The sequence below is a fragment of the Aythya marila genome (genome assembly GCF_965140915.1).
Source record: "Aythya marila genome assembly, chromosome: 1".
Classification (NCBI taxonomy): domain Eukaryota; kingdom Metazoa; phylum Chordata; class Aves; order Anseriformes; family Anatidae; genus Aythya; species Aythya marila.
The window spans coordinates 66,330,567-66,355,555 of NC_139042.1; the positions used below are offsets into that span (position 1 = coordinate 66,330,567).

The 24,989-nt window shown below is 38.7% G+C and overlaps 1 protein-coding gene across 1 annotated transcript; it reads left to right on the forward strand.

The window, feature by feature from the left end:
- Positions 1 to 10,524: 10,524 nt before the first annotated feature.
- MFSD9 (major facilitator superfamily domain containing 9) lies at positions 10,525 to 21,821 on the forward strand. The gene is made up of 6 exons (XM_082751632.1): positions 10,525 to 10,869; positions 13,567 to 13,654; positions 15,011 to 15,054; positions 16,355 to 16,484; positions 17,781 to 17,990; positions 18,515 to 21,821. The coding sequence occupies exons 1-6, from the start codon at positions 10,783 to 10,785 to the stop codon at positions 19,303 to 19,305; spliced, it is 1,350 nt and encodes a 449-aa protein (XP_082607758.1). The 5' UTR covers positions 10,525 to 10,782; the 3' UTR covers positions 19,306 to 21,821.
- Positions 21,822 to 24,989: the final 3,168 nt, after the last annotated feature.

The following is a 24,989-nucleotide window of genomic DNA, read 5'->3' on the forward strand; positions in this document are numbered from 1 at the left end:
AAATAATAATAATATTCAGAAAAAGAACATAGAATGTGTTATAGCAGGAAATAAAGCGTATTTTAGAGCATATTTTAGAAAAACATTACTTGCTAGTTAGAATAATATCCGGTCAAAATAGAAGAAATAGAAAAAGTCAGATTCAGCTCAGAACTAACCTGTTCAAATTTAGACAACTTTATGTGAGCTAGATGTCCTTCCATTTTAATCAATACAGATCTAATAAATGCAAATGGTAGCTCCAGCTAGTTCTCAGGGGATCCTGCTGGCTTTCAGCTGCCACTCTAGAGGGCAATGTTTGTCTCCTGGCTTTAACTACATTTGCTAGCACCACACAGGGGTCTTAGGTACCCACCTGAAAAGACACTGGGAGTGAGGGTGACTAAATCAAGCCTGGAAAGAGGGATACAGCTGCCTTGCCATCATTCCCTACCACTCCCCACCAGTACCACTGGATACTCCAGCATGTCTAATACATCTACATTTGGCAAAGAGGGATGACGAAGGACTTAGAGGAGATCCACACTTTTCTTAAATGACTGCTACAGGCCAAATTCACATTACCTAAAACTGATGCTAGATACCTGTGTTTAGATGACTGAAACCAGTCTCCACTAGATGGTCAGGTCCTTCTGGAGGTACTGCTGGTTGTTTTAACTAGACCTCCATTGACTTTAGCAGCAGCACAGATCTCTATTTCACATGGAGACATGAATTTCAAGGTCTTACTCTGGAACTCAATCCCACTCTGCAGGTAGGAGCTCCCAACAATTTTGCTGCTGTGTGGGTGGCCTTACGAAAGATTTGCCCAAAGCTTATGAAATTTCATTCAGTGAAATCCAGAGATGTAGACACTCACAACATAAACAAAATCAATAAAACATAAACAAAATCATTGTCACAGCTTTTTAGGATATCCATTAAAAAAAAAAAAAAAAAAAAAAGAGAGAGAGAGAGAATTACTTCAGATGTGCTGTTCAACATAATGCCATTTGGCTCATCTTGAAAATTATATTTCTGAGTGTTATACAACATTATTTATAACATTCAAAATACCAATTAGGCCAGGCTTTGTATAAGTACTGAGAAAGTCACTACAACCTGAATTTGGTGAATTCTGACAATGAAAACAATAAAAAGGCTTTTCACTCTTGTGCTTTAGTCTGCAAATCTCAATTTATTTTTTTTCTTTTCAAAATTGTTATGCACTGCTATTTGTACCCGTGAATAAGGAAACTGTGGCACAAAATGGCACAATTTGTGGCACAAAAAGGCACAAATGCCTTTTTCAGTGTTACATCTGAAGTGAAAAGGGGACTCCAGTCTCCTGACTCAGCCACTGAAACACATATAATAAAAGAAATAAAATGGTTAATAAATAAAATGGTTGGTTTCATTCTTAGTGCACCCAGCTGCCTCCAGGTGGCTTCAGGTCAGACAAAAAAAAAAAAATAAAATAAATTAAATAAATAAATAAATAAATAAATCAGTGACTCTATGAACCTATGATAGAGTAACTTACTCTCATGAGTGGCTTCACCGAAATCAGTTTGTATGAAGTTTCACTGAATTCAAATGACACCTGAGTCACTGACATAGGTTCTGTACATTCATTCTGGTCTCAGAGTAGAATGTTCTTCCTAAGATGATCTCATTTAATTATTCTCTTTTGTATTTATGGTACATTCTCTGGCAGCACTGTCTTCTAAATACTCTTAACATCTCCAGTATTATGCCCAACTATGTCTGGAATGAATCAGAAGACAGATTTAGATCTGTTATGTCATCATAAAAATTCACTTTTTCCCACCGCTTGAATGCTCACTGAAAGTTCCAGGGCACTTTTTCTTCAATTCAATTAAATTAAATTCTGAAGGTTCCTCAATAGAATAGAGAAAGTTTCAAGGCAGTGAAAATAGGGGCAGGCTTATCAAATCAAAACAATCATTAATCTGATTCTTAAACATGGTCACTCTCCAATTACTTTGCGAACTCCTAAATTTCTACAGAAAGACTGACACTTTAAAGTCATAGCCAAATTTATCCCTACTATAATGACAATGATGTAATTAAATCTGTTTTAACATACAATCAATTTGGCCAATTATGCCCAACATCCATTGATTTTGTTGATTCATAGTGTGAAGATTGAAGGCCCTCATATAATGGATGCATTCCAATCTCATTTAACAAAGCTGGCAAAAGTTTTATGATTATATTTCTGTTTATTTTTCTTTTGCAGATAAGGCTAAACTAACTCCAAAATCTGCATATTTTTGTTTATTTATGTATCTAAATGGCTCCAGCATCAATATACTATCTGAGCCCCTCCTTGTATTTAAAAATATAAAAGAATTAAAAACAAAACGAAACAATAGCGGGCTGTTTCTTTCTTCCCTTTCCATCTGAAGGAGAAAAAGCTTGATTAGTTTATGGGAGGGGGAGGTTGTTTATTTGCTTGTTTATGTTTGTGTGTGATTGAGTAAATGTCGTGTGTATATGTTTGGAATTGGCAGGCAGCTCCTTATCTGTGCTGGCAGATATGTCCATGATCTAAAAACAGCCTGTTAGAACTGGCTGCATGTCTCACTACACACCAAGAAACAATTTCTGCAGCTGCCTCAGAGCTGAGTCCTTCTGAGACCTCATTGCCCATTTGCTGCTGGAGAAAAAACGTTTTGAACATCAATAAAATACTGCACCCACTGATTCAGATCCTCATCCAGTCCATCCTCCCCAGCTGGGTAGTATGTTATCCATTGCACCTACAAGATCAATTGTCAGCAGTGTGCTGGGCAGACATATAGAGTATAGTACACCTTGTCCATTAAATCCTTGGCTGGGATTCATCTTACCTAACACTAGACAGCTGCACTATAGCTGCCTCCAATTAAGCCAGTCCACCTCAGGTTTCCTTTACAGTTATATAGGCACTTTTAGGGCACTGTCCAACTGTACCTATTTTTGTGTCTATTTTTGTATGACTACTTCAACATGCAATGAATTACACCCTAGAAATTCAATTCTCTGAATTCACTGAAAAGGGCCTGGCCCTGCCTTCTTTGTACCCTCCCTTCATGTATTTATATACAATCACAGAATCATTTAGTTTGGAAAAGACATTTAATATTTCATCCACATTACAATTTCACCACTGAATCACATCCCTAAGTGCCACATCCATGTCTTTTAAATGTCTCCAGGGATGGCAACTCCCGTGGACAGCCTGTTCTGATGCCTAACCACCCTCACATCAAGAAATTCTTCCTGATATCCAGTCTAAACCTTCCCTGGTGCAACTTGAGGACATTTCCTCAAATCCTATCACTTGTCACCTGAGGAAGAAGGCTGACATCCTCCTTGCTGCAACCTCCTTTCAGGTAGTCATATAGAGCAATGAGGTCTCCCCTCAGCCTTCTCTTTTCCAGACCAAACAGCCCCAGTTCCCGTAGGCACTCCTCATAAGTCATGTTTTCTAGTCCCTCCACCAGCATCATTGCTCTCCTCTGCACTCGCTGGAGCAACTCAATATCCTTTCTTGTAGTGAGGAGCCCAAAACCAAACACAGTTCTTGAGATGAGGTCTCACCAGTCCAATGTACAAGGCCACAATCACATCCCTCATCCTGCTGCCCACACTGTTTCCGATACTGGCCAGGATACCACTGGTCTTCTTGGCCACCTGGGCATGTTGCTGCTTCATGTTAAAATGGCTGCTGACCAACACCCCCAGGTCCTTTACTGCTGGGCAACTTTCCAGCCACTTTTCCCCAAGCCTAGACTGCTGAATGGGGTTGTTACGACACAGGTATAGGACCTGGCACCTTGTCTTTGCTGAATGTCATGTGCTTGGACTTGGCCCATACATCTAGCCTGTCCATGTCCCTCTGCAGAGCTTTCCTACCCTCAAGCAGATCAACACTCCCACTCAACTTGGTGTGATCTGTGAACTTACTGAGGGTGCACTTAATCCCCTCATCCAGATCACTGATTAAAATGTAAAACAAAACTGACCCCAATACTGAGCTGTGGTGAATGCCACTGTTATCAGCCACCAACTGGATTAAACTCCATTCATAATGACTCTTTGAGCCTAGCCTGGCTATCTAGACAGTTTTTTGCCCAATGAACTGTACATCCATCCAAGCCATGAGCAGACATTTTCTCCAGGAGAAGGCTGTGGAAAGCAGCATTGAACGCCCTGCTAAAGTCCAGGTAAACAACATTGACAGCCTTTCAAGTTGAAGTCCATTGAAGTCCACTAATCTGGTCATAGAAGGAGATCAGGTTAGTCAGACAGGAACTGACTTTCATAAACTCATGCTGTCTGGTCACTTGGTCATCCTGTAGTGTGCGATGAGGGGATCTGCTCCATGACCTTTCCTGGCACCAAGGTTGGACTGACAGGTCTGTAATATTGATGAGATCTCCCCTACCCTTCTCTTCTCCAGGCTGAGCAGCCTCCACTCTCTCAGCCTCATTGGAGAGGTGCCTGAATTATTTTTGTGTTCCTTTTTTGGACTCTTTCCAGTATGTTCATGTCTCTCTTGTACTGGGATGTCCAGAACTGAACACAGTTCTTCATGTGTGGCCTCATCGGTGCTGAGTAGAAGGAAGAATCACCTCCCTCAAGCAGTTGGCAACACTCCTCCTAATGCAGGCCAAAATATCATTAGCCTACTTTGTGGCAAGGGCACATTTTTGGATCACATAAATCTTGAGAAGAGACTGTAGAGAGTACAAGTTCTCCACACATGGATGAAATCAAGCCATTCTGAATACAGACATCACCAAGTGATTCCTTCTGCAGCACTGCTATGCTGGTATGTAGTATAGCTCATGGAGAGATGATGGCCCAAGACAGAAGAAGCCCTTTTCCCAGCTACAGCTTCAACAGGAACTCTCTAACAAGGACCATCTTCTTTATGATCCATTACATCTACACATTTTAATGTATCCAGATATTATACCATACACATTGCTTATTTACTGTGTGGGAGGTAATGAAAAACACAGCCTCTCCCTCTCACTTCTATTTGCACAGTCTGGTGCAACCTGCCTGAACAAGCACTAGACTTGCAGCTACCCCGATGAACTGTGTATAACTCCTTTGGTGTATAACTCCTGCCACATATCTTCTCTGTCCTCTGGACTTTCACACTCTGCAGACTATCACAGGATTATTCAGCCAGAGGAAGGAAAAGAAAATGTTATTATGACTGTGGATGGATCACTTTGTTTCATGTATCCCACTCTGCAATATATTGCACATTACATCTACAGTGGATAAAGTAGTTTAAATATGGGAAAGTAGTACACTTCTTAATTGAGTCATAACACTGACTCAAGTTGTGATAAATCCACGGTGGACAAGATAACTAGAAACATCAAAGGTACAAGAAGATGCATCTGGGTTCCCCACTCATACCTGAGTGCTCTTAAATTTTCTTAAATGAATAGGAAAGCAAGGGAAGCATTACTGTTTCCCGCAGTGTTTTAATGGAATACCTCACCCCTGTGTGCATTTTTCACATAAATGAGTTGCTTAATTTTAGGAGGTTTTCGAGGAAGTTTCCCATGGAAACAGTTATGTGCTTGCAGCACAGAAATGGCCAGAAATTAAGAGCTGCACCTCTCCTCAACATTTCTATTGCTGTTTTATATGGGCCCTTTCACAGCAAAAATCTGTTATGAAACTCAGTCTGAGGCACTAACTCCTCCCATGTACTGCACAGATGCTTTTTGGTACATATTTTAGGATTTTACTCAGGAAGCCTAAGGAACCAGCCTTCAGACCTTTCTGTACTCTTCAAGCATCTACAGGACTTCTCAGTGATTTTTTTTTGTTTGTTTGTTTGTTTTTGTTTTGTTTTTGTTTTTGCTTTTTAAAAAAAACATAGGCTGGGGTGGGGTGAATATTGTACTATGACAGGAAATGCGGGTGTGGGAAATGGACTGAAGTCAATAGGGCTTGTCTGGGCCATCCTCTGCAATAGAGCAGGATCAATACCACCTAAACCTGACGTATTTATTTTATCTGATAATCATTAACTGAAAGAAACATAGAAAGCTATGCAGTTTTAGTTGTGCTGCCACAGAAAACTGCAGAAGGGGATAAAGAGGCCCAATGGCTGAAACAATTTCTTCCTTTAACAACATTTTTAGAAATACTTTCTAAGTCACTCTTTCTTGCCCACCAGCATTTATAGCTTTGAGGGAGGAGTCAATTAAAAGATTTCTTTCCATATTCCTTAAATCTGCAGATCTTTTTGGAAAGATTACACTTTATATGCCTCGAATATTATCAGCAGCTTCCAAATTCAAGTTCTTTTACAGTTCCTCTTAAAAAGTTCTGGACCACTGGATTGTAACTCTTTATACTGGGTCTAATTTGTATATGAGAAGTTGAAAGTACTGTTAAACGTTACCCTAATGATTTGAAACTGTAAACCAGAATGAAATAAGTCATTGTTAGATTTGCTAAACTTGGTGACAAATGGTACATTTGGGGGTCTTGACCTTTCCCGTTTGTAATGCAGAAATTCACCAATATGTTCCATTTACTGCAATAAGTTTCTGTAGTTGTCTTAGATCTGTCTTACAAAATGGCTTTAAGAACTGTATTTGAGAATTTATAAGGTTTAAAATTTTCCCCCTTGTTGAAGGAATGAAAAGATCTTTTTTTTTTTTTCACAACTTTGTTAAATTTCAGATGACTTCCATCAGAGCTTTCACTTTGTCTTGGTGTGGAGCACACATAGCCTTCCTCAGAGCTGGCTGAGGAAGGACAAGTGCTGACTGCCTCAACATCTTCCTTGGCAGGTGACACTAAGCATTTGCCACAGGAGATGTTTTTAATAAAGGGTTGCAGATCCCTCATCCTTTCAACTCATTAGCAAACTGAACCTCAGACATCCTCCCGGATTATTTCTCCCATATATAATATGAGGCAAGACCAGTTCAGGAGGCAAGCCTTAGGAGGGTCTGACAAACTGACACAGTAAGATATTTTCTTCCTGCCATTAAAGGCTCTTTTTTTGGACCATCTCCCATTATTGAACATTGTCCTTCAATTACGACAGCAGAACTAGACAGAATGTTGCGTTAGTATTTATATCAAAAAATAGATACAGAAGGAATAGTTTTCTGCTTTTTTACTTGAAATTCCCCTATTTATTATCAGAAGATGGAGTTAGTTTCTTTTGGTTACAGAATAGTAATAAAAACTTATTCTTCCTGATTATTTAATATGACTACCAAGTTTATTTCATAATCACTGGCTGCCACAACAGAGATATGCACCCCCTGAGCGTGGCCCTCATGCTTTGTTTATAGCTGTCTTTATATTTAGAATACTAAAATATCATGAAAGCTGAGTACTCAGATTGTATTGTACCAGTGGTATGCATAATTTTCCTGGTCACTGCGTTGCCCATAGCATTAATAATTTTGATACTATAGTTTCTTCCAGGTCATGAAAAAAGGGTAAGAAATGAGAGGACCCATCTAGATGCACTTTTTCCTCAGAGGAGATTCTTCATTCACAATTACAGTCTGGAGGGGTATCCAAAAATTCTGAATCCACATCCTGATGTCCGTTTCTGGACATGTATTGTTCTACTGTTTTAATCAAAGAACCATCCATTAGAAAGACAAATATCTTACAGTAATGTAAGCGTACAATATTGGCAGTATAAACCAATATTGGCAGTATAAACCAACTATGCAATTCTGCCCACAAAAGATATCAAATTAGACTGGTTCTATTTTCCTTCAGATTGAGATAAAAGGTCATTATATTTTATTCCTTTAATTCTGTGCTAGTCAAGTCACTTAGCAGTCATACCATTCTTTATTTGGGATCCTTTATCTTAAATTTTGTAATTGCAATGACGGAACATGAATGGGATGTTCTGAAGTAGTGGGAACCATCTACCTTCAATTCAAAGGCAACAGATATCTTCACAATGTTATTATGCATTAATGCCCTTTCCTTACACATTATGTAAAAACAGACAGATGCATATATATGCATTATTAATATACATATATTAATATGCATATTAATACATATATTAATAACCTGATCGAGTTTTGCCAGTACAGAAAAAATAAGAAACCTGTTAAAGGAACAGATACCAGCATTTGTTGCTGTTGTTGTTTTGTTAGTTTTTATTTTTTTTTTTCTCCATGAACAGTTGGCACTTAAAATGATATTGGAGCAACCAAAAAATTTTGGTTTTGTCTGCTTTACAAGCCAATCTGCATGGGAATAGATGAAAATAGTACACAAAACTAAGAAATAGTTCTTACTGTCAAGGAATTCATGGCTGCCAACAATATTTTGTCCCCATTATGATTGTTTGGACCTTCACATTATCTAAACCCTTGTACTGTCTTATAACTCTGGAATATTATCTAAATCCTTGCAACATCTTGTAATCATACACCTCTTTAATATTTTCCTTTAAAAAGCCTTCAGGCTTTTTCCATTTCTTCTATCAAAGTTAAAATGACCAAAATTAGTGAAATATTGAGAAGACACAGTGTAGTGTCAATTCCCATGATACTCTAATATTACAATATCCTCTAATCATTTTGTTCCATTTCAGACCAACTGTATGTAACTGTGATCCCCATCAACACTACATCCAAAATTTTAAAAGAATCATTATTCTGAGAGGACTTGTTATTCAAAGTAAATGAATAGCCTTAGAGAGCTAAATTAATAAGGAACACTGGTTAAGCCAACTATAAAATATTACTGCCACTGGGATATTGAATAAGCGAGTTATTTGAGAGATTGATAGCATCTTTGTCCCTATGCATACACAAGGCTATCCTTTTTGGTATCTTATAAATAAGCTGCATATTTAAGAATATTTCTTGCCTTCCAGCCTTTTTTTTTTTTTTTTTTTTGGTAGCTTAATTCTTCAGAATCACAAGGAAAATATTAGGTTCTCCTGTTTCATGAACTAACTCTGTTGAAGACACTCGACCCTGTGGCATTTATTTCTTCTTAAAACATGAACACAGAGCTGAAGTTATCTGAAGTTATCCCATTAATTAATTAATAAGTGACATTCTCAAACTTTTACGAACAGGCACTGTTTAAAATATCACCATTGTTTTTCAAAAGCTTTTTCTTACTATTAATGAAAAACAAATTTTAAAATGTCCTGTTTCATAAATCAGTACTCTTTTTTTTTGTATTATTATTATCTTTTTAACATTTAAAACTGTGCTCCTTTTGTAGATCAGCAGCTATACAAACAATCTCTGCTGCCTCCAATAGAATGATATTTTGCATGTGATAATCACTTCTATGTTTCTCAGAGATTTAAGAATGTTGTTTTACTTCTTTGCATGCAAATACATTTAAAATAGAGTAGTGGTCCAGATTTTTAGGTATCTCTGACTTTAGTGAAGCCATAGATAAAAGAATGGGGGCTTGCTTAATTGTATTAAAGATTTCTAAATAAAACAATCGTAATTATTAAAGCCAGGAATGGAAGAATGGGGGCTCACTTAATTGCATTAACATAGATATTGCTGACTGTCTTTGCTTACTGCTCTGCAAATTAATCAAAACAAAGAGTGTCGGGGCCCCTCACAGAGGATGTTTCCTGACAAAATGGGGAACCTGTCTCAAAAACCAGATGAGACTGACCTTGTTGTTTGGACAAGAACCAAGGAGCAGCTGAGCCTGTACAAAGGCAGGGGAGGGGGTCAACTAGTAGTGATGAAGAGGAGTTAGCAGCCTTCATCCCCTCGGCCCCCCAGTGACCACCACCAGAAGGCACTGCGCAAGTGTGGATGGTAAGAGTTCATGGAAATGACTTCTTGAAGCTAATTTTAATACAAACCAGGGATAGGTTATGAACATGTATAGCTGTATTAGGAAACTGCATGCATATGTAACTTTTTATTGCATATAACCAAAGCAAGTTGCTGTGTTAGGCTGTGCATGCCTTTGGGAGCTAACCCGCATGTGCCCAGTGCCGAAATAAACCACACACCTACTATATAACTCATTTGCTTTGACTTGTAGAGTTCTTCCACAAGTCATTAGGAGAAATGCAGCACAACTAGGGACACACTACGAAGAAACTAGGATGACCATCTCCTCTGGCTGTATCACCATCTCCAGCCAGTTTGCATGCAGCATGGCAGGAAAGCACTTTGCTATCAGAAACAATTGAAGTGAGCAGATTTAGCCCAGTGAGAGCCCAACACCAGCAGTAGTAGTAGAACAGGGATACTTCCCCATGAGGGAGGCAGAACCAGAGGTGTACGGGTTTAAAAGTTGTCTTCCTACAGTGGCCAAGTGTACTGTGTGGGGGACCATCACCGTGCTGCTGGAAGCAGAAATAATGCCCCAAAGGCAAAAATGGAACACGATCTCCAAAGAAGTATCACCTCCTCTCCTCCACCCTATCAAGGCGTTTCTACTTTCCTGGGGTGACACTGACACATTGCGAAACTCTCTGCAAACACGCAGAGAGAGGCAGAAAGGGCAAATTCCTGCAGGTGACGAGGGAAAGTCCGGGACTCCGAACACCTCCAAAAACTGGAGGAGCCCCGATTTCTTCGCCTGGAGGAGAGGAAGCACGAACACCATCGCTAAAACAAGAAATAAAGAACCGCCAAGGTTTACACGGCGGCACTGCGAGGGCTGCCCTGACTGACGGAGTCCCCGCCGCCGCCGCCATTTTGCGGCCGCCCGGCGGCTCTGCGCACGCCCATCGCGGCCGCAGCGGGGCCGCGGGCAGCCGCCGGCCCCATGGAGGAAGATGGAGGCCGGGGAGCCGCGGCCAGCCCGGGGGCCAGCGCCCGCTTCGTGCGGTGCCTTTACGCGGTGGGCTTCCTGGTAAGCGGCGGCGGGGGGCTGTGCCGGGTGAGGGGAGGTGAAGCCCTCCCCGCCCCGCGGCTCTGGGGACCTCTGCCGGGGCGGTGCTCGTGGTGGTGGCGGTGGCAGAGGGCGCCTGCCCGTGAGGGTCCCTCAGCTGCTCGGGAGGCGCTGCAAAGCCCGAGGTTAATCAGGAATTGGGCTTCTGTCTCCTTTTCTCTTTCCTCGGACACCCGGTCAGAGCCCCCGGTGCTCCCACCGAGCCTGCGGTGGGGCCTGAGGTGGTGTTGGGTCCCCCCCTTGCGCTGCAGGCGAGGTTGCCACGTTGCTTAGCTGCTTTTCTGGAGTTAAAACACTTGCTGTAGCAATGGTCTGTAGCAGCTGGGCTGTTTTTCCACTGTGATCAGTCATGTGGCCTGCCCTGGTATGGGTTGCATCCAGTGAATGCAACAGAATAATGGCGTATCGCCATTAAGTCTTATTTTACATATATCAGAGCTGTTCTTTGCTTCCTTGAACTTATTATAAACTCAAAAACCATCTCTTTTTTAAAGAAAAAAATCACAGTGGAAAAACAGTTTGTGTTCTGTATTTTACAAGTCTTGGGAAACAGGACGATTTAATATAATACCTTTTTAACTAATACCATGCTGACATGAGGCTTTGAGTACGCACTGCAACCAAGCAAAAACTGAGTGCAATTATAATGGTGTGGAGTGTGGTGAAATAAAGAGCTGTCACCGGTTATGCAAGGCCTGTAACCAAGCAAATGCAATATTGTTGCCGTTTGACATGAGATGTTATAAGCGAAATGACAAAATAACCAGTTATTAAAGAATAGCGGTCAATGGGTCTTGCCCAACTTGCTTGCCTTTGACAAGTTGAATACTACCAGGATGCATTCTGAGGCCTGAACTTTTCAATATCTTTATCCCTGACCTCAACAAGGTGGCAGACTGCACTCTCTTCATGTTTGCAGATGACATATAAGTAGGGGGTGCAGTTTAAGGCAGGGGTGCTATCCAGGGGGGAGCTAGGCAAGTTGGATAGATGAGCTGACAGTAGCCTTATGAAACCGAATGAGGACAACTGCTGTCTTGTAATTGGCAAGAAATAAGCCCTTCCAAATACACAAGCAGGGGAGTAGCTCTTCTGATAAGGCCCTGGTGGGAGAAAGTGAGCTGAATATAAGCTAGCAGTGTGCCCTGGTAGGCAGTCAGCAGCATCCTGGGCTGTGTGAACAAAGAAGTGATGTTACTTCACTCAGTACTTGCGAGAACGCATTTAAAATATTGTGTCCAGGTTGGAGAGAGCTTCCTGGGCCACCAGGATGGCTGGAGAGGTGGAACACTTGCCCTGTGAGGAGAGGCTGAGGAGGAACCTGGCAGCAACCTTTCCTGTACCAGAAAGGAGGTACAAGAAGAAGGACCTAGACTCCACAGGGTGGTGCATGGCAAGAGTAAGAGGGACACAAGTCCTGTATGCAGTCAGAACCTCTCATTTTAATTACAGGAAAGCCTTTTTTTACCATGACGATAGTCAAACAGCAGGACAGGTCATCAGAGAGGTTGTACAGTCTCTGTCCTTGGAGGTTTTCAAGGCACGACTGGTTAAAGCCGTGAGTTACCAGGTCTGACTTCAAAGCTGGCCCTGCTGGGGACTGGACTAGAAACCTCCTGAGGTCCCTTCCAAGGGGATGATTCTATTTTTCCATGGTTCTATAAAGTAGTGCTTGGAATAGCTTTTTGAGCCCTAATACAGTTTTACTGATGATGTTTGTAAGTCATGTGGGCTGTTTTAACTTTTTAAGTCTTGGTTGCAACCATCATAAGAGACTTAATGACAGACTGTTGGAATTTACTCAGTGGCATTCATTCTTGCAATTATTCTGACTGTGGGCATACTATGAACAGCTAGTCTACTTCAGCTTCAGCAGTCAGTGATAAAAGGTGATCTTGCTTCAGTAGCTCTCCTTTGTAAGGTTCAGCTCTGATAAAAGACTCGTACCAACAGCGTATAGTGAATGAACTACTGGGTTAATGTGGTTAGCCTAACAAAAGATAAAAAGTCGAAAGGACTGAGTAGGAAATCCTTGTACCGTTCAGAATGGGCAATGTCCTTTGCCCTCCTCTTACAAAAAAGTTTTCTACTTATGCTTTGTTCTATGTATTTTTTTAATGTTTTTGCCTTTACATTTCTTCAGTTATACAGAAATAGAGTGTTCTGTCTTAGCTTCTGCCCCATCCTGGTTGAGAGTTAGAGTACTGTAGGTTTTCTAAATCCACTCCCTCTGCGCAAGTAAAAAGTATTTAGGCGACTGAAATGACAGACCACTTTGAATTTAAAATACTAGTGCCAAGTACTTTTCTTGTTAAACAGGTAAATATTCCCATAGCATATATTAAAATGCAATGTTTATATGTGTATCTTCAGAATGTTTGTATCTGGAGAGGGGAAAGTACTGATGTTTTCATAGTTTTCACTACAGTGTGAGGCAATCCTGTAGCTTTCAGCTTCTGTGTTTATAAATTTGTACATACAGGGTATGCTGCAGAGGTTATGACATACCGCATTAGACATGAAAATTTTTTTTTTTAATCTTGTACTGATGCAGAAATCATTTAAAACTTGAATTAGTGACTGACTGTTGTTAAGCTAGGTTGCTACCATCTTTGTAGAAGTGATCACTTCCTAAAAGTTTTCCTGCCTTCTTTTCAGGATTTATTTGGTGTGAGCATGGTTCTTCCTTTAATGAACCTTCATATCAAATCTCTAGGAGCAAGTCCTACAGTTGCTGGAATAATAGGTGAGTTGCAGTACTCCATTGATTTACCAAAGAATTTACCTGCAAATTGGACATTGAAGCACAATTCTTCCTTGCTAGTAGCATGATAAAAAGTAATGACAAATTCAAAATAAAAATGTAAGGAAAATCATGCTGTGTTAGATCCAGAGACCTGTCCAACCTCCTGTCAGTAGCCTAAAGCAGAGTCCTGGGAAAGTGCATTCTTGGCAAGAATAAGGAAGTCTTGCAATAATACTTGGTATTATAATAATAATAATAATACATATAATGTACATATACAAATAATAATAATAATACATGTGCTTTTCCAGCATCCAAGAATTCACAGCTCAGCAACTCTGGGATCCAGAGCTGTAGCTTTTACTTCTGTTGTTATTTGCAGGCTTTCCAAACAGTATTCCTACAGGTGGTTCTCCCAAGCTTTCCAATGCTCCTGATTGCTTCCCATTTGATTAAATTCCTTGCAGCTGCCTGATAAAAAATATATATATATATATCTTTAAGTAATATTTACAAGTAAACTCTGAAGTTTCGGAGTTCTATGTTAAAAATTAACTGGTAAGATGAAGTTCCATGGTTCTAAGGTTCTTATTTGTATATATTATGGTTCTGTTTATGGTTTGCTATGATACAAGTGTGATATTCTTCATAGCCATGTGTGGTTAACTTGGATTTTGTTATTATTATTTTTATTAACCTGATTTATTTATTTTTTTTTATTTTGGATGAAAGCACTTTTTGTGAAATGATTGATTTCTGCTCTGAGGTGGCAATATTATTTTAAGCAGCAGTCCATCAAAAATATGTTTGCATTTCAACAGTCTGCTTTGATTTAAGCTTTAAAAAAATAGATTTTGAGGTGTATTCTTGTAAAAGAAAGAATTTGGCAGATGTTTCTCTGTGCTTTTCTTTGCTGCTTCTCTTCTGTCACTAACTGCGCTAAACTCAGCCTCTAAAATGAAAGAGTAGGGTCTGTGGTTTCTTCAGGGCTTCTGTGGTACCTTGGAATAGGTTGAAGTGCCAAGTGGGAAGTAATTACAGCCTTCCAGTAATGAAATCCTCTCCTGATTCTGAGAAAGGAGTTATAAATGCCAAGATCTCCTTTGCTTAATACACCATGCAAAGCAACATCCTTCTACATTACATAGCTTTGTGAGTTTGATCAGCAGTTACTTTTTCACTCCTGAAACTATTTTCCTTGCGGTCTAAACTTCATCCTTGGTTTGTTCTGTTCCTTCTTCTTTCAGTAAATTATTCCTAGAATCTTTCTCATGTTTCCTCATTTAAGATTTTGTGCACTTTTCATAAAATAATAATAATAATTTTTCCTGTTGGTATTTTACTTGTTTGTTTTAGGGTCTCTCTATGGTATAATGCAGCTATTTTCCAGCACATTTGTGGTGAGTTCTAACACTGCTTTTTAAAGTACATTGGTATTTCTATGGATTTTATGGAAAAAAGAGAATTAGGTTAATAATAACATTTCTTGAAATATTGAAAGTGTTTATAGTGTTCACGTAAGCATTTGGGGTTTGACAGAACTATGTTTTTTTTGCCTTTTTGTTTCACTTAAAGCAAATACCTAGATCCTTCAGAACATTTCTAAATAGAATGAAGTCTTTAGACCGAAGCTAGAATTTAGGTTTGGTGTCAGTCACACGCTACATCTTAATCGTGCAGGGTCGTCTTCAACGTTGGTGTTAGTAAAGCAGTTTTCTTCAGTGCAGCAGCCTTTCTAAAAAGTAGTCTCATGAGTCAGCTCTTCATAATCCTGTTACCTAGAGCTTGCTTTCCCTGCTTCATAAGCAGTGTCTTGTAATCTGTCATATGGCCTATACTCAGTGCAGTGTGTCTTTGAGCTTTGTTTAGTTTTCTCTTTGTGTGTTGTTGTTGTTTTCATTTTTTTTTTCTTACATCCTGTCTGAAAAAGAGTTCTAAGATTTATCAAGCCCAAACTTGCTGAACACACACTTTACCTATTAATACCTTAGATCCCTGCATTTAACCAGGAACACCTTTAATATTATTACCCTGGTACCTCATAGTTCTCAAGAGAGCAGATTTTGAGCATCTTATGAAAAACTGTTTGAGAGTTTGTTATGCAGGCCACCTGGGATAACTTGCTTCTGTAATTTTGTGGCATTTTCTTTGAACTGCAAGACCACTACCTACTTTCTTAAAAACCTTCTTCCTGTTTGGAAACAAGCTGATTTATAAATATACTACGTATAAGTTTACTGTTTGACCTTCTTGTAATTACTTCCTACTTTTCCACTCTCATGTGACAAACTCCTACCTTAATGCCATCTGTTTTAGGATGCTCAGCAAATGTCTGCTCCATAGCAACCATTGTTGCAACCAAATATTTGTGGTTGGTTGTGATGACATTTTCAGAGGGCCAGCATCAATAGTATTTGAGGGTGTTATTGCAGGATTGTATTTTTAAAAAGAAAAATGTATTTTTTAAAGCTTTATACATGACATTAAATAGAATCATAGTTTCAGCAGCTGCACTGCCAGCAGGACAGAACTCTGCTTGTCACTTCCAGACTTATTACGCAAGTTTCCTAAGTGCTTTAAGCTTATTAAGCTTTCACTGGCAGTCCTTTTTTTTTTTTCTCAGTTTAATTTAGACATACTGATTGTGCATTGTATCTAGTTAAATGTTATAAAATGATCTTTAATTCCTTCTTTGTGAAGGGCTGCTGGAGTGATATAGTAGGAAGACGGTATTCCCTGCTTACATGCATTCTTCTCAGTGCACTGGGTTACTTCATTCTTGGAATGTCCACCACTGTGTACCTGTTCGCCATTTCTAGAGTCCCTGTAGGTGAGTAAGCACTTGGCATTTTGCAGTTTAAATTCTCTGTACTTTCAGCTTGAGAATTGCTGCTAGAGAAGTGGTGGCATGTGGGTAACTACGCAGCATCATCCAACAGTACCAGCAGAACCCTGCTAATGGAAGCACCTCTACAAATTAATTCTCATGATTTTTCTGAAAATAATTTGAAATGTCAGCTGTTCAAATGAAACTGTCACAAGTTTTATGCCACTTTTAGTGGTTGAGTTTTATGAGAATAGTAATGCAGCAATTCCTTGAAAGCAACTGTTGTAAGGTTAGTCTTTAGGGGTACCCAATATACCTGGTCACTGATGAAATCTTGCAATGCAGAATTGAATGATTTGTACTTTTTTTTTTCTTTTGTTCTGTTTTGGTTTTATGCTGAAAACATACTTTTAAGTGATACTACAAAATCTGGATGAAATTTTAGTTCAGTGCTTCAGTAGAATATTTATGTGCAAAAGCATGTGTTTTTGCTGCACATAAGCTAAGTTTGTAGCAACGTTCATAAAATAATTTTTGTAATAGCTGAACAACTATTGTACATGTTCTGATGTACATTGCTGTTACTATGAACACTTCTACTGATGGGCACTTTTGTGCCTTATGGTCCCGATTTAGGAACTCCTTGTATTGTTTCTTAATTTAAAGAAAATTTGCTAATGAAGGATTTGGTGGATCAAATGATTACTCAGTAGAAGTAATACTTTTTAATACTAACAGCACTGTGCCTGTGATAGATGGTCAGAGTGGTTCTGGTCAGAGTGAAGGAACTTAAAAGATTGTATTGTTAGTATTCCTGCAGCATGCTTACACTTCTGTGCTCTTCTTTTGCCACTCATCAGTCTCTAATATGAATTTGGTGCATTACAGTCCTGGAAATCTCCGTACTCAGCAAAGTTGTTGCTGAGCTATGTCTATAAGAGAAAAGCCATTTCTGCTCCACCTTTACCCATCCATGTGATCCTGTTTTAGAGATTGTGTTATTCTTAGTGTGCTCCAGCACTCAGCTTATTTACTTCTTATTCTTCCAGTAGGTGGAGGAGCACTTCATTAACTCAGTTATCTGAGTAGTTTTGATTCTTAGGTCCAAATCCTTGAACAGCCGGGATGATGGTCATGGCTCAACACACTGTATAGCTCTAGCATTGAAGAATTTTTTTGTTTGTGGAATATTAAAAATATAAATAATACATATTTTTTAATACTGATACTTAAGATACTGTCTGGAATTTTTAATTTTATGAATTAAGCAATACGCATTTTTTTAATATTATGTTGCAGGCATTTTCAAACACACGCTCTCTATCTCTAAAGCCCTGCTTTCTGATTTGGTTTCTGAGAGAGACCGCCCTTTAGTAATGGGGCGTTTCAATGCAGCCTCCAGTGTGGGCTTCATTCTGGGACCTGTTGTTGGTGGCTACCTTACAGAGTTGAAAGATGGCTTCTATCAAACGTCTTTCATCTGTGCTTCTATCTTCCTTCTGAATGCTGGTAAGTTTTGTCACATTTTGCATTTTGTGTTCCTTCACTCCCTGCTCTTGTATGTTTTTGTCATTTGTCACACCTGGAATTCACGGTTGCTTTTACTATTTATGGCACACATGTTCTGTATATTAATAGTACCCCTTGAATTTGAGCCTGTGTGGAAGAGCAGGAATTTTAAAACAGTCAACTGTAGTTGCTTCTCCATTACATTGCTTTTATAGTCAGACACAGGAATGGGAGCTTTGTATGTGCCCAAAGATGGCAACTGGAAATCAGAATTTTGGCTTCAGTCTTTAGATTACTATGTTTTGAGGGTGTTTATGTTTTCAGTCCTTCATTTCATTTTACCACGTTTAAAATTGAACTGTGAATAATATTAGACATAATCTTTGTAATTTTTTAAGGTGAAATGATTGTTGAAGTCATTTATTTTATTTTTTTACACTAACAGTAAACTTACCATCAGACTAATGTCAGACCATAAAATTAATGCAATTTAATAAAATCAACTAATTTTTTGACCTATTTAGGTCTTGTCTGGATGTTACCCTGGAGTGAAGAAAACACTGGCAATGGGAAACACAAACAAGGGAAGAAAAGGACAGACAGTATCACAGCAAAACCAAATTGTGACCTGCAGTTGAAATCAGTAACTAATGGAACAGTGGTCATTGATAGTCCTTTCCAGTCTCCATGGGTCCAAATTGTGACAGTGCTGAAGAGGATTAAAGAAATTGCATGTTCTGACTTGTGGGATATATTTTTAGTGCGGTTACTGATGTCTGTCACTATACTGCTGTACCATAGCAATTTTAGTCTAGCCTTGGAGGAGAGATTTGGGGTGAAACCCTTGTTCTCTGGATACCTAATGAGCTATAGCAGTTCGCTCGGAGTCCTGGCTGGTTGTCTGCTTGGACCAATAACAAGACTGTATCAGCACAACACTTACAGACTTCTGTTGCACTCCAGCACTTTTACCTGCACGTTGATTCTCCTGTATGCATCAGCGCTTAGCATATGGATGGTCGTTTTGTCTTCTACCTTCTTAGCCTTTTCAACTACTATAGGTCGTACTTGCATCATTGATCTTGAACTGACCATCGGTGGGAATGAGGCCAGCGGTACTCTCCTGGGTGTTGGACAGTCTGTGACATCAGTAGGACGTATAATTGCCCCGCTCCTTTCTGGAATTGCACAGGAGTTCAGTCCTTGTGGCCCTCCAAGCCTAGCGGTTGGATTGGCTTTGTTCGCTATTCTGATAATGAACGTAAACAAACAGAAATACTGTAGCAGTGGAAATGTTAAGTTAAAAAATCAGTAGCTGCAAATTTGGATTGTGTGGATGTATCTTACAAAAGAGGCAAAGTGAATCAACCTGGGGTGATGCTTACACCTACCAGACCTGTACAACAGTAACGGGATCTTTTACAAGGGCACGTTATGTTCACATGGACAACACGTAACAAACTTGTTGGAGACAAATACATTTAAATGTCTGCTGCAGGACTGATATATTTTTGAACTGGTACCACTAGAACTCTGATGAGAGGGACAGATATTACTGTACAGTATGGGCTGGGTTTTTTTTTTATGGACTTTTAACCTTTCTGGAGGGAAAAAAGGATAACTTGAAGTACACAAATCCTGTTTGTAGCTAACATTTGAAACAGTATTTAGACTGACTTTAAAAGGTGCAGACAGAAGTTGATTTGTATTATTTAATCAGAAGTGAATTGTTATTATTTAATTGGAATTTGCATTATAACTCGTTAGCCTTATTTTCTTATGCTGTGGCCTGCTTCCATATGTCTGCTGTGACAATACCTTCATTAATAGGATGTTTGCTTATATGATTTCGTTAAGCATACTTTGTCTACAAAACTTGTGCAGCATGATTAGGCACCTTAGGATAGCCATCTAGCCTGTTTTCTAATCTCTCCCAGGTAACAGAATTGGGTATAAGTTAACTTAGTGTGTTAGCAAGCCTAAAATGGACAATTTTAGAATAACGGGACATTCAGGCGGAAACTGAGACCAAACCTAAGATTTGTTGAACCTTGAACTGGTAGCTTCTATTTAGTGTTGACTTCTACTGAGCAACTTTGTCATAAATAATTTTTTAATACTTCCTGTGCAGGTTTTGTACCTTTGTTTTAAGAATAAATTTTCTTCTCAAGTCTTTAAATGACTGTTAAGGTCTGCCAGAGCAACCAACAGTAATTCTAAGATGGCTCTGGATTAATGCATTTTCTCTCATCACTAGAGGCATAGGTGACATTTTAGTGGCAAAACAAAAAGTGTCGATTTGTTTGTATTTTGGTCTTATTTGTCTGAACTTCTTAAGTAATGAGAGCTTACTCTCCGAGCTACAGTGAGAGTTGTAGTGCTTCCTTGTGACATTTGTTGTTGGAGCCTATATTGCTTACCAGTAACCACTGTTTGTATTTAATCTGAAACATATATAAAAAAGTATTTTGCACTGATAATGTTCCATGTGCTTTTCCTGGCATTACTTGATGAAAGTACCAAGTCAACTACATAGAATTTTTATTTTTTTGATTTGAAAAAAGTTTTAAAGAAGTTCCCTTGAACACATCTGTGCAAGTAATGTTGCTACTTTAGGAGAATCTCAGTGTTTTGCACTTTATATTTTCTTTTCCAGTGCCTGCTGCCATTTAAGTCCTATCTGAAATCTCAGTCATTCCAGTGACACCACTATGAGAATATATGGAGGGAGCTCTGAGTTTTTAATTGTATATATTGACGTAATAAGTGTCTTATTACATTGCTGCTATGTCAGTAACTATCCTCAGAATTACTTATTGTAGTAACCTGTGTTTAATTTATCCTAGGAACTTAAGGCATTTTATTTTGTGTTACCTTCCCTTGTCTTGCTTGATAGATGCTTCAAAACATTCTTACCCTTAATTTCCTATCCTCTTTCTTTCCATGTCTTAAATAGATTTCAGTATTTATTTTTACCTAAAGCCACTCTTCTGTAAGTCAGCAATTTCTGTTTTGCAAGTACAGCATAGGTTAAAAGAAAAAAGGGAGGGAAGGTGGGACCTAAAAAACGAATGTATTTGAAATATTTTGTAATTTTTACTATGATTATTGGCTATACTAGGTAACAGATAACATTTGCCCTTCTAGAGTTGCTGCACTGTTTAAAGCTAAATTCTGTAAACATAAAGTTCAGTTTATACTGTACAGCTCACAGAATATTGCTTTTCTGCCTATAAAAGCTTCAGTCTCACTGTTTTTTATACATGAGTAAAAATGTGCTTTCCACAATGATTAAATATTTTTGTTTAATACTATTTTGAAAAATAGGTCTCCATATACACTAAATAAAAATGAAATCAAATATTTTCATTGAGTAATCTTTGGAAGGCTGTGATCTCAGGGAATTTACAACTGGTGTTATGGAAGGATTTTTTTTTTTTGTTAAATGTAGGCCAAAATGATTTTCAGAAGTGCTAACATTTCTTCTTGAAAAGACTCAGTTACAGATTTTTATTATTATTATTATTATTATTATTATTTTTAGGAATAGTAATAAAATGAAATTGTGTTCCACTTTTATCATTTTGTCACTGTGTTTTTTCTTCTCTTCCTCTGCTGAAACTATAGCATGAAATAGAAATGGTCAAGTTAATGTTAAGGAAGTGCATTTTTTTTTTCTTTATGGACTAGCTGTTCCTTAAAATGATCGAGTCTGTCTGCTTTTAATGTAAAAGGCAAAGAAGCAAACCAAGTGGCCTGACAGCGAATGAAAAAGAAGAAAAAAATGAAAACAAAGAACTTACCAGTTTTAAGATGGAATGCTTAAAGCTACTGTTCCTAGTGTGTGGAGACCATGTTTGCATCCCTCATGTTGCCATGGCCATGTAAGCAGCAAGTGATGAGTAAATGATGTCCCAGGAGAGAAGGAGATGTGACTCCCCCTTTTAAGCTGAGGGAGAAGCAGTCGCAGCTATTTTTGACTACATTCTGCTGGGCTTTACTGAATTACTCAGCAGTTTCTTTGATCCAGTTGTGGTATCTGAACATAACAAAACCTCTAAATATGGACTAAACTGGAAAAATAAGTTTCAACCTGCAAATGACTGCAAAGTGAGATTTTTCCCTTACTCACTATTACTTTAGTTTTGGGTTAGTTTTCTTTGGTTTGGAGGCAGGGTTGATTATTTATTTATTTACTTACTTATTTACTTACTGCTTTTTCCTTTTGAAATTTTCACTTTTTTAACGTTGACCTTTATGATCAGCTAATGCTGAAGAAACCATATACTGAGCAGTATTTTTTCTGTAAAACAACTGGTAGTGTATGATAGGTACTCATTTTGTTGTTTTTAAATGATTAAATACATGTAAGATTTATTGTTGGTTTATGCTCTCTACATTCCAACAGATATTTTATAAATCTATCAGTTCTGCATATTTATTTATTTTTGTGGTTGCTTTGTGTGTGTGATTTTTTTTTTTTTTTTTTACTCTGAATTTACTCAGCACAGACCCACGACAGAGGTCTGTACTGTTCTCATTTTCTAAGAACATGTTTCCTGAGGACCATACAATGCAGCTACAGTATTGCTTGTTTATTGCCTTGCTCGTCACTTCAAGCACTCATTAATTTCATAGAAATCAAGCAGACTGCATCCACTGTGGATATGTTCAAGCATTACCACTCCCCCCTCTTCCCCCCACCTCTTCCCCCCTTCAGTTAGGGGTGCTGTGGACTATCCCTGGGTAAGTAATGCTTTATAACTTGGCACTTTGGGATTTGGAAACTGAAACTGTGCCATTGTTGCTATAATTTTGAAGACTCGTTCACAAAGAGATCATCAAGAAATGAATCTTGTAAGGAAGTTTATTATGGCCTGGACTTTGAGAATAAATTTATTTTGAGTGGAGGTCAGACCTTTTTCTCATAAAAATTAAATAGTTAATGGTGCTTCTTTTAAAATGAAGTCTTGAAAATTTCTGAGGCCAACTTAGAAAAGAAGCTAAATATTTAGTTACTTTTAATCTAACGTTAACATCAAAGAGCTATTTTTGAGAAATGCTTTGTAATTGGAGCTGCTCTTGCATTCTGTCAAGTCTATTAAACAAGGTGATAGCAATAATATGAAAAATAAATAAGCTGGGGTATTTAAAACACTTTTACCTTTCTGTGGCTAAAAATTACTTCTTGAAACAAAACCTTTGGCAGCTAGAGTGCTGTTGCAACTCATACAATACCAATGTGAACCTCAGCACATTCCAGATCATGAAACAGTGAGACTCACCAGATCAACCAGTGTAACTATTATTTTCCTCCTGCAATATTAGCCCCAGGTATCAAATGTCACAGGATAAAAATTCTTCTAAAGCTTCTCAGCCCTGTACACGGATTGTATCAGGGTTTGACTGCGTGGAGAAACAATGCTAGCTCAATATCCCATTGTGCTGTCCTATTAGAAGACCTGTCCAGCACCTGCAGAAGGAATTCTGGTGGAGAAAAGTCTCAAGTGGCACAGTGCAGTTTTCAGCCCCAAACCTGATTAACTCCCAAATGCTGAGGTACCCTTCAATTGTTAAGAGGAGAATTAAGCTGCAATATATATTTTAATAAAAAAATAAAATATCTACCAATTAGCAATTAGTCCTTCTTTCTCTTCAGGATTTAAATAGCACCTGAATAAGGTGAGTTAAGTAGTTCATTAATTCCCTCTGTACTGGATCCTAAAGCAGATCCTCATTCTCCTGCTTGGACTTGATACCTCCTGCATCTTGTTTTCTGGGCTGTGCCTCCCGGCCTCTACTGTTGGCCTGGCTGGCACTGTGTGTTGCAGATGCTGTGTTTTAAGCATATTCACAATCATAGTTTTATAGGACCAGAGTTCTTGTGGTACAAGCATGCCTCCAACCAATTTCAAAATCCTTCATCTCTTCAGGAGCTGGGGATGTTGGCAGAACCTAGACAGTTTTGGAAATGGTGACCAGCTGAAGCACTTCTTGCAGTGTCAGCCTTAAAAGGTTTCTGGTGTCTGGAACTGATGGACTTGGCATCTCTTGAAAAAGCTGGTGCAGAGTGCAATGTATTTACTTCCAGAGACCCCAAGGTACTATTCAGAACAGCATGCATGTTATTTTGGCCAAGTTTTCAACTCAGTTTGTTCCCCTATGTGATTTCTATGTGGCTTCAACAGAGAATGATATTCTTAAGTTTCTAAATTGTTATGCAGCAGGGTTATCTTCTGTTAAACACCTGTCATTTCAGTGGGCCTTGAATTACACTTCAGTACCAAGCAGTACAGCCCTTAAAATTTGGTCTCTTAAAGCAATTTATTCTTGTTTTCTCTTCCAAATATATGCTTAAACAGATAACTGGCTGTCTATCTACACTGTAGCCCTTGCTATACCTACTTTCTTATCCTATTTGCTTTCAATTGTATAGGCCTCAGAAGCTGAAGGGGAAAAGAAACTCCCAGAGAACCCTAATTCACAGTGTAACATATATTTTCTACTGTCTCATCCCTAAAATTGGACAGCTGGGCATTTATCAAGGCAGTAAAATATTGATACTACAGAGAGCACTGGGGAGTCCATATGGAAACAAACAACAACAACAAAAAGAAATGTGTGGATTTGGCATGTTTCCCAGCCAATGCTGAAGATCTGGTTTTCCGAAGTGAAAAGCGTGTCCCAAGTCAATACACGTTTTTCTCCATCAGATGGTGCTCGAGGACAGCTTTATTGGGCTTCTCGTTCTCTAGCAGACAAGCTTTCTTGGATACAACGTTAAGGTTTCTTATGCAAGTTGAATCTAGACGGGCACCTGGGGAAGAGGCAAAAGTGCTACTGAACTTGTTTACTCTTTGCAGGAGAGGAGAAGAAGAAAAAAAAGAAAAAAAAAAAAAAAAAAAAAAAAAAGAGCGAGACAAACCGCAGACCAAAACCAGAGTATGAGTTGAATGAGGGGCTACCTGGGACATAGCCTGTGTCACCTGCAGCTGTCTT

What these genes read in the sequence shown, in the direction of transcription:
- MFSD9 (XM_082751632.1), top strand. Translation starts at nt 10,783, where the DNA reads ATGGAGGAAGATGGAGGCCGGGGAGCCGCGGCCAGCCCGGGGGCCAGC. An exon ending in TACAGTTGCTGGAATAATAG is followed by an intron (nt 13,655 to 15,010) that starts GTGAGTTGCAGT and finishes TGTTTGTTTTAG; the next exon opens with GGTCTCTCTATGGTATAATG. An exon ending in TATTTTCCAGCACATTTGTG is followed by an intron (nt 15,055 to 16,354) that starts GTGAGTTCTAAC and finishes TTCTTTGTGAAG; the next exon opens with GGCTGCTGGAGTGATATAGT.